The 9162-nt window shown below is 38.7% G+C and overlaps 2 protein-coding genes across 2 annotated transcripts in view; both read left to right on the forward strand.

Annotated features, from left to right (window-relative positions):
* On the forward strand, nucleotides 565-4181 carry LOC104778402 (probable acyl-activating enzyme 18, peroxisomal). The gene is made up of 14 exons (XM_010502842.2): nucleotides 565-988; nucleotides 1082-1211; nucleotides 1289-1539; nucleotides 1623-1824; nucleotides 1906-1946; nucleotides 2039-2158; nucleotides 2236-2312; nucleotides 2388-2608; nucleotides 2694-2788; nucleotides 2878-3094; nucleotides 3182-3307; nucleotides 3400-3498; nucleotides 3583-3792; nucleotides 3885-4181. The coding sequence occupies exons 1-14, from the start codon at nucleotides 720-722 to the stop codon at nucleotides 3999-4001; spliced, it is 2175 nt and encodes a 724-aa protein (XP_010501144.1). The 5' UTR covers nucleotides 565-719; the 3' UTR covers nucleotides 4002-4181.
* Nucleotides 4930-9162, forward strand: part of LOC104779369 (mediator of RNA polymerase II transcription subunit 13) — an 11279-nt gene continuing 7046 nt past the window's right edge. Inside the window, exons 1-14 of the mRNA XM_019241136.1 lie at nucleotides 4930-4953; nucleotides 5052-5125; nucleotides 5351-5426; nucleotides 5484-5604; nucleotides 5755-5842; nucleotides 5935-6012; nucleotides 6180-6257; nucleotides 6350-6429; nucleotides 6850-6928; nucleotides 7025-7351; nucleotides 7863-8097; nucleotides 8258-8306; nucleotides 8387-8532; nucleotides 8788-9122. Of these exons, the coding sequence (XP_019096681.1) occupies nucleotides 4930-4953; nucleotides 5052-5125; nucleotides 5351-5426; nucleotides 5484-5604; nucleotides 5755-5842; nucleotides 5935-6012; nucleotides 6180-6257; nucleotides 6350-6429; nucleotides 6850-6928; nucleotides 7025-7351; nucleotides 7863-8097; nucleotides 8258-8306; nucleotides 8387-8532; nucleotides 8788-9122 (1790 nt within the window). The remainder of the gene's footprint in view (nucleotides 4954-5051; nucleotides 5126-5350; nucleotides 5427-5483; nucleotides 5605-5754; nucleotides 5843-5934; nucleotides 6013-6179; nucleotides 6258-6349; nucleotides 6430-6849; nucleotides 6929-7024; nucleotides 7352-7862; nucleotides 8098-8257; nucleotides 8307-8386; nucleotides 8533-8787; nucleotides 9123-9162) is intronic.

Consider the following 9162-nt stretch of genomic DNA (forward strand, 5'->3'; position numbering starts at 1 on the left):
GCGGAAGCGTGAAACCGGAAACGTACCTTCACCGGTTTAGTGACGAATATGGCATGAATCGTCTGAGAACTGATGCAGAGATCGGGGTTGAAATCACAGATGGAAATCAACCACAAGCCACCGTTCAAGTGCTCTTTCCGTTGATCTCTCGAAGCTTTCTCTCTCTAGAATGTTTTACTCTCTCTCTTTCAATGTCAATGGACACAAGTGTTGTCCAAGTTTTTTTTATGTCTGCGTAATCCTTCTTTTATATACAAGGCAAGAGACTTCACGAACAGCCACAAATGAGTTTCGCATCTTTTAGAAAACAACTTCTCTATTACACCGGTTCAATTAAACCGGTTTGGTATGCTCCAAATCATGGGCGCAAACCGACCACAAACCAACAGTGTGTTTAGTGGAAACGGCCAAGATGGGTAGATTTGGTTTCTTTGACGACTCAAGAATTCAGTAGAGTCAAAGAGACAAAGACTATGGTCCCATTTTAACCGAGGAGTAGTTTTAAGTTTTCTTCATAAAGATCAAACCTTTTCTGTTCTAAAACAAAACAAAAAAACAATTTGAGTTTCCTCATTGAACGGACAGTACGGTTTTTGCCGTTTGCATTTTGTCCACATAATCTAACCTACCAGTCTACTACCACCATTGGCAAGCTTTAAACTTTTTATGCACCAAATTAAAAGGCGATAACTTGTATAGAGAGAGAGATAGATAGAGAGATGTGGAAGAGTATAGGAGAATTGAGTTGCGATGATTATGTCAAAGCTGGATTGACTTTGGAAGACGCCAAGGAATTTGAGAAATTGGTGAGTGATGTGATTTCAAAGGCTACAGAGACTGATCCAAGAGATCAATGGAAGGCTTTGGTGGATGAGAGTGTGCTCAAGCCATGTCATCCTCATTCTCTGCATCAGCTTCTCTATTACTCTGTCTACTCGAACTGGGACTCCTCTGTTCATGGCCCTCCTCTCTATTGGTTTCCTTCTCCGTACGTCTCTCTCTCTCTTTTCTTTCTCATTTCGAAGTTCTGAAATTTCTTCAAAGCTGAGTGTCTTGTCTATTTCTTCTTTGTGTGTTTTAGATCTCAGTCAAAATCCACAAATTTGGGGGAGCTGATGGAAACCCACGGGTCAAGGCTTCTAGGTGCTTCATATAAAAACCCTCTTGAAAGTTTTGAACTTTTCCGGAGATTCTCAGTTGAACACCCTCAAGTAAGCATTGATGTTAACAAAAAGGAAGCTTTGTGGCAGCTCGCTCTGGTTTTGGTCTAATTTTATATCTAATCCAGGTTTATTGGTCACTTGTTCTCGATGAGCTTTCACTTGTGTATCACACTCCTCCGAGGTGTATCCTTGACAAATCAAAACCTGAAGGGACATGGCTTCCTGATGCAGTTCTAAATATCGCTGAATGTTGTCTGATGCCTTCAAGCCATCCCAAAAAGGATGATAGTAGTGTGGCTGTTGTATGGCGTGATGAAGGCTTTGATGATTCCCCAGTCAATCGTATGACAATTATAGAACTCCGCGAGCAAGTAATGTATGTAACATGAAAAGTCTTTATCAATCATTCTGTTTTGTGATCTCATTATTAAGGTTCCAATGGTACATATACTTCAAAAGGTTGGTGGCAAATGCTATAAGTGGAAGTTTTGCAAAGGGTGACACAATTGCAATCGATATGCCAATGACAGTCGAAGCAGTGATTATATATCTCGCAATCATATTAGCTGGTTGCATTGTTGTCTCCATCGCAGACAGCTTTGCAGCTAAAGAAATTGCAACAAGGTTGAAAATTTCCAAGGCAAAAGGCATATTCACTCAGGTTTGTGACACAGCCTGACTCACATCTTTTCAGCTTGTATTTATCACGTACCATGTCAGATATGTCTGATTGCGTTTTCAGGATTATATACTCAGAGGAGGTCGAAGATTTCCTTTATACAGGTGACGAATTTGATATTTATGTGGCTGATTTTGCAACTCCATGAACAAAAAACATAATTTATATCTTTATTTTTTTGTTGTTTATCATGTAGCCGGGTGGTTGAAGCTGCACCATCTAAGGTCATTGTCCTCCCCTCTTCAGGGACTGAATTGTGCGTTCAGTTAAGAGAACAAGACATACCATGGATGGATTTTCTTTCCAATGGTCTTAGGTAAATTGTTTATATCTCTACATTTGCAACCACTTGGAGAGAGTGTAGATGAGACATGGCTTCAATTTGGCTTGCAGTGGAGATAACTACTATCGTCCGAGTTATCTACCTGTAGACTCTGTGATTAACATTCTCTTCTCATCTGGAACGACAGGTAAAGGAAAGATGGTCAGATTGTTGTAGACATGTTTAGATACATCTATTGACCCATTATTTTTTTCTTAATTAGGTGAACCGAAAGCTATACCATGGACACAGCTCTCGCCAATTCGTAGTGGTTGTGATGGATGGGCTCATGCTGATGTCAAAGTTGGTGATATATATTGTTGGCCTACAAATCTTGGATGGGTAATGGGACCAACTCTTATATTCTCCTGCTTTCTAACCGGTGCAACTCTCGCTCTCTACAACGGGTCTCCCCTTGGCCGCGGTTTTGGAAAGTTTGTTCAGGCAAGGCACCTCCATTGTTGTTTCCTTTTCAATCTTGGTAACATACGATAAATCCTCACTTACTTGTGCTTCATATGTACTTTAGGATGCTGGAGTTACAGTTCTCGGCACTGTTCCGAGCTTGGTGAAAACTTGGAAGAGGATCAACTGTATGGAAGGGCTTAATTGGACAAAGATAAAGTAAGCAGCAGCAAACCTTGGTTTATTCGGTTTTATATGTTTGTGGTTTTCGGAGAAGACTTCACACAGGAGCTATTGTGCTTTGTTAGATATTTCGCCACCACAGGAGAAGCTTCCAATGTTGATGATGTTCTCTGGCTTTCTTCTAAAGCTTATTACAAACCTGTGATTGAAGTCTGTGGAGGCACGGAACTGGCTTCTTCATATCTCATAGGAAGCCCGCTTCAGCCGCAAGCTTTTGGAGCGTTTAGTACACCATCCATGACAACTAGAATTATCATCTTCGACGAAAATGGTGTCCCATATGTAAGAACTGAAACTTTTAGACATTTGGCGGTCTGTTCCAATATTTCTCTAAGGCTGTACAGAGGTTGATTAAGGCTGTTTTTGCAGCCGGATGATCAACCGTGTACTGGAGAAGTTGGTTTGTTCCCGCAGCACCTTGGGGCCTCAGATAGACTTCTGAACGCAGACCACAACGAGGTTTATTTCAAGGGAATGCCAATGTATAAAGAAACAGTGAGTAGTTTTAAGGTTTATGTATATACAGCTAAACCAAATTGCAAACTGACATCACTTAAATTATTGTTCTGTTCTGTTCCGCTCTGCAGCGACTTAGAAGACACGGTGACATCGTGAAGCGAACGGTAGGAGGATATTATAATGTTCAAGGCAGAGCTGATGATACCATGAACCTTGGAGGCATTAAGGTACTACATTGTATGCATAGACACAGATTTGTTTGTCTTGGGAACTTTTCTTAGGTTTCATCTCTTGTATCTATGTTACAACAGACAAGTTCTATTGAGATCGAACGGGTGTGTGATCAAGCTGATGAGTGCATCTTAGAGACGGCTGCAATCAGCTTAACACCGCCGAACGGTGGTCCAGAGTTGCTGGTCATATTCGCCGTCTTGAAAGAAGGGTTCAAGAAACAGAGTGAGGAAGAGCTAAAGATAAAATTTTCAAGAACCATTCAAAAAGATCTTAATCCTCTCTTTAAGGTAGTTAATATCTTTGATGGTGTTTTCGCAAATTCAAAGATACACAAAGAGCTTCTCTCTGCTTAAAAATGGATTTGCTAAATGCAATGCAGGTGAGTTTCGTGAAGATTGTGCCTGAGTTTCCAAGAACAGCTTCTAACAAGTTGCTGAGAAGAGTCTTGAGAGATCAGATGAAGCAAGAACTACTATCTTTGCGGAGTCGAATATAAAGGCCCCTTGATCTTAAGTTAAATTAGAATGAAATCAATTAGTAAGTGAGATTGTTTAAGTGTAAATAAAAATCTGTTGAGAAGTAGTTGATCTACAATCTACATGACAGATTTTAAAAGTAAAAGACTTGAATTCACTTTGTTAAACAGTACTACAATCTACGTTTATGATTAAACAGTACTTTGTTATGATTAAACAATCTACGTTTATGATTAAACAGTACTTTGTTATGTTTGTGTTTGGTGTTTATGATTATGTGCATGTTTATAAAATTCACTTTCATACAAATTTGTAATAATGTTTCGGACTATATTACCTATCCTCTTAATTCGGACTCGAGATAGAGGATGAGTGCCTTCTCCTAACACTAAATGAATGGTATTATTCCATTTCTTCAAGCCGTTTCGATCATTCGTGGTGTTGCTACTACTAACCAAAAGATGTAAGGAAAGCGTTAAAATCACTCGAGGTCTACCTATTTTGTGGCATTGTACAAATTACAAAACCTAAAAAACAACAAAACATGGACAATGTTTTAAACAAACAGCGTCGTATTTGGGAGAAATAAAAGAGAGAGAAAATAACGAATTGGGCCTGAATAAAACAATAATGGGCCAAGAACAAAAAAATAAGAAATAGGAAGAACAACAAAAAAAAAAAAAAAAAAAAAAACCCTAAAGGGCGCGTTTGGATCTGGATTTATGAAACAATTTGGACGAGAGATTTCTTGTTGAGATGATTTTTTTACAAGTAATCGAAGATTTTTGATCAAGCAGAGATAAATAAAAACCCCTCGCACATCAACAAGAGAAGAGAAGATCGAAACCTACAAATTTGACAAAGTCTTCCAATTCCGAACGCTTCAAGACCATGTTTTTGGTGGCTTAATTTGCGCAGAAAAAGGATTGAACTTGTTTGCTCCAAGTGATGTGGACTAATGTTTTCAGAATTGTAAGTCTTCTTCTATCTTCTTTTTTTCTCTTCTTCTTCCATTGTGTGGTTTCGAGAATTGACTTATTCGTAATACTTTGATTGAATTTTTTCTACAGGGTGGTCTACATAATGTTTCCTGGTTTCAGTTTCTTCCTAGTGAAACTGAGCTGAATCCTGGCTCTGATAGAAGGTTAAAGCTTTTAGCTTTTTTTTTTTTCNTTTTTTTTTTTTTTTTTTTTTTTTTTTTTTTTTTTTTTTTTTTTTTTTTTTTTTTTTTTTTTATCAATGGGTAGTTTTTAGTTGTTACTTTAATGTGATAGTGTACTAACTATTATTCTGGAGATTTTTCAGTTCAAGAGCTGAGCAAAACGATGTTGCAACGTATCTTGTACTTTCCTCTCATCTTCGGTTGCAGAAGGAAGGGTTTCTTACCACTTGGACCAATTCTTTTGTTGGACCTTGGGATCCATCTCAAGGTTTATACAACCCTGGTATAAAGCTAGCTATACAAATCACACTCTGGTTCTTCAATTTTTGTTACTTTGTAGTTGTATCTGACCATTATTCCTCGCCGCTGCTCAGATGAAAAGATTAAGCTTTGGCTTTTTCTACCTGGGCGTCACTCATCAATAACTGATAAAGCTCAGTCTGCTGTCTCAAAGCTTAGAGGTTTATTTTTCCTTATGATTTATTACATCGTTTTTCTCCTCAATGTATTCGAACAGATTGTCTCTCTATTCATGATTATGACAGTTTAGTGCACATGCCTGTGGTCTATTGGTATACATGTCCTTACTTTTCTTTTTCTCCTGTTGATAGTTGTTGCGTCAGGAATTTGGGTAGCACCTGGGGACTCTGAAGAGATATCAGTTGCCTTCTCACAATCTTTACGTAATTGCATTGAAAGGTTATTTTTTTTCAATGATCCCCTGGCGTAATGGTTAGATTAAAGACTTAATGGATTGAAATATCATATTAATATGTTTGATATTGCGACAGAGCATTAACCGGACTTTCCTACATGCGATTTGGAGATGTGTTTTCAAAATTCAGCCCTCAAAGCGAAGAATATTTGAGGTATCTGCAACCTCTTTCCATCTAAGCGAGACCATACATTATAATCGCTGAGTTTGTTTATTGACCTTTTACATTTGTTTCCTGAGTGTAATTCTTAAAATCGAAAGAAGTCTATAATTAGATCTGTGGCTCATCTCCTGGCTAATGCTCCTTGAATATATATGCAGGAGGGGACAGCCTACTGTTGAATTTATCTTTGCTGCCACCGAAGAGGCAGTTTTTGTCCATGTCATTATATCTGCCAAGTCCGTAAAGCTTTTTGTTATATACGTTCCAAGTTATGGTTTAGTGCTTCTCATAGTTATTGTGAAACTAACTATGATTTTTATGATTGAAGGAATGTCCGGACACTTTCAAGTGGCGATGCTGAAAGACTGTTAAAGAGTTCCTTGAAAAACTCAAGTCATAAGCCTCCAGGTTAGTCATTTTTCTATCATCACTTGGAATGCTAAATTATCCTACTACCTAGGATAAATCAAAAGAATTTGGGAACTAGTTCTAGATGTTAGTTGGCCTTTCCCTGCTTTGTACTGTTCTACTAGTGTATAAATGAGAGCATGGGACTTTTGAACTCAAGTTTCAGTGCATCCACTCCAAAAAGAAGCTAGAGCAGTCTTGTGCTACCTGACTTCTCTTAGCAAAGATTTAACATCTCATTTTTTTTGCATGGCACAAGAGCGTACCTGTAATATTTTAAGAATTGTATTACATATTCGAAGCCAAAATTTTTGAGTTTAGATTCGAAATGATTTGTGCCTTCTTACACATGCTTCAAGAAAGATAAGAACTTTGTATTTGATAGAAACACTTCTCACATGCTTATATTATTCCCACCAGTGATTGTTTCTCCTCATGGTATGCGGGGCAGCCTCACTGGATTCTGTCCTAACGACCTTGTCAAGCAAGTCTACTTCAGGTGCAACTCATACCTTTGCCTTTCAGCGTCCAAGTCGACATTTTTGTGAAGTGTAGAACTCTTTTTCTGATGATATAAGATATTTTTCTCACACAGTTCTGGAAACTTAAGGACTTCGAGTGGATATATTGGTCTCCCTTCTCATGTTGGTCGTGGGTCCCGTCTGATAAATGGCAATCATTCATACGTGGAAGTTACACTTGGTTGCTGCCAAAATAGAGATGACAACACAAGTCAAATGAATTCGACCTTTGCAGTTAACTTGCCCCATAATCAGTGTCCTGAACCTTCTGTTGGGAGTAAAGATCACCGGAAAGGACAACCAGATCCTTTATCAGTGTGTGAAAAAAAGTTCATATATCCAGCTGAGGCAGTGCTTGTGCCGATCTTACAGTCGTCATTTGCTAAGTTTTCTTTGAAAAGGTAAACCGACTAGGTGAGGAGGTTATTTAGAATTTGTTGACTACTTAACGGTAAGATCCAGATTGGATTTTTGTTGAATTCCATAAATGAATTCAGAAAATAGACTCTGTAGGGTCGGTCATAGTGAAACGGTTTTTTAGGAATTGTTTCAGACCCATGTTAAGTAGACATAATACTTCTGATATTTCCTCAGCTTGGAGCTGATGCAAGGTGAAATCATACTTGCAGATTTTGGCTTCAAAATTGGATAGGCCCGTCACTGGCAGGCTCGTCGTTATATATGCACTGGTGAGTCTTTTTCTTTTATCTCGTCTACATTTTGAACATTTTGAACATCGAAGGAAACTCGTTAACCAGAGGTCTATGGTTTGTAATCCTCATGATTTGAAGCTCCATAGGAGTGAATCTGTGGCATTTTGGAGTTTTGTTCCAATATTATGCTTAACGATTTTATTTTCCATTATAAAAGTCTGTTCATGATCCCTAAACATTTGAACTTTACTTCATGCAGGGCTGGTGATTTTGACTTCCTTGGAGCGTCTGGAAATAAGAGTGATGGGTTTTATGAAAAAAGTGGTTACAATAGCAGTGGTAGTAGCCGTAATAGCAGCATTAGTTCAACAAGTAGCGCTTCTAGCGGAAGTGGCTGGAGGATGACTTCAAGAACTGGTGATCTTGACGCTGATGCAGATTCTTTGACGTGTAGGCAATCTGGTCTAACTTGTAATGATGATCGCTCAAAAATGGTATGACTTATATCTATGGAAAGGGTGGCGATTGCATTGTACTGATGAGGAAATTGAATTGTCGGTTGTAGCATGAACGTGCTTGTTATAATAAAGCAACATCATATATTGTTTTCCTTATTATATATAATTTCATGTGCCTGAATAAATTTCTTTGCAGGGTTCAAAGCGGCCGCGAACAGGGATGGCAGAGTCTTCCGGTCAAGTAGGTACTGTCACTAATGCACCTATTCAAGAAGCAGATAAGTCAGGAGTTGATTACACTAAAACTAATAAGCTGCTGTTCCAGGCATCGAAAGTGATCAAATTGGTTGGGATTGGGATGATGTCGATGATGATGATGACAGAGAAGGTGGCATGGATATCAGGGCACTTCTTTCAGAGTTTGGAGACTTTGGTGACTTCTTTGAGAATGATGCATTGCCTTTCGGGGAGGTAATTCCGGTTTTCTGTTGTTATCTATCATAATAATCAAGAAACTATTATTTGCATTCCTTATGCTGGTGAACGAAATGCAGACCTTGCATAAGCTCCGATATCTAGACTGTACCCCAGAGATTTTTGGGAGGAAGTGTTGTTTGCTTCCCTTTCCCCATTCCTGTCACAGCTCTTTTTGTCTTCGCTCATATTGCCTTTGGTGTTTAAACCTTATCTATCTAATTAAGCACCTTATTTCTTATGTTTTTGTAGCCACCGGGAACTGCAGAGTCGCATGCGCTCATGATTCCTCCAGAATCTGCTGATGTAGGTTCCAGTCCAGTTGATATGATGGATGTATCAGACCAAATCGTATTGCCTGTTGGGTTTTCCTCTTTTGAGAGCTTTAATCCTGTTCCTCCTATCATAGATGAGTGCCTTATTAAAAGTCAAGATGTTCCCAACAGCAGTATCACCTCAGTTCCGTCAAATCAAATGTCAATCTCTTCTACTGGTGAGTTCGATCATTTGATGAAAGCAGAAGCTATGATGACCTTTGCCCCTGAGTATGGAGCTGTAGAAGCACCTATGAGCGAGATTTCCTCCACGTTTTTCAAAAGCCCATATCTTCCCAAATCTCATAAAGTG

This window comes from Camelina sativa, chromosome 3, assembly GCF_000633955.1.
Source record: "Camelina sativa cultivar DH55 chromosome 3, Cs, whole genome shotgun sequence".
Lineage (NCBI taxonomy): Eukaryota > Viridiplantae > Streptophyta > Magnoliopsida > Brassicales > Brassicaceae > Camelina > Camelina sativa.

What these genes read in the sequence shown, in the direction of transcription:
- LOC104778402 (XM_010502842.2), top strand. Translation starts at nt 720, where the DNA reads ATGTGGAAGAGTATAGGAGAATTGAGTTGCGATGATTATGTCAAAGCT. An exon ending in GTTTTGGAAAGTTTGTTCAG is followed by an intron (nt 2,609 to 2,693) that starts GCAAGGCACCTC and finishes TATGTACTTTAG; the next exon opens with GATGCTGGAGTTACAGTTCT. An exon ending in CTTAATTGGACAAAGATAAA is followed by an intron (nt 2,789 to 2,877) that starts GTAAGCAGCAGC and finishes GTGCTTTGTTAG; the next exon opens with ATATTTCGCCACCACAGGAG.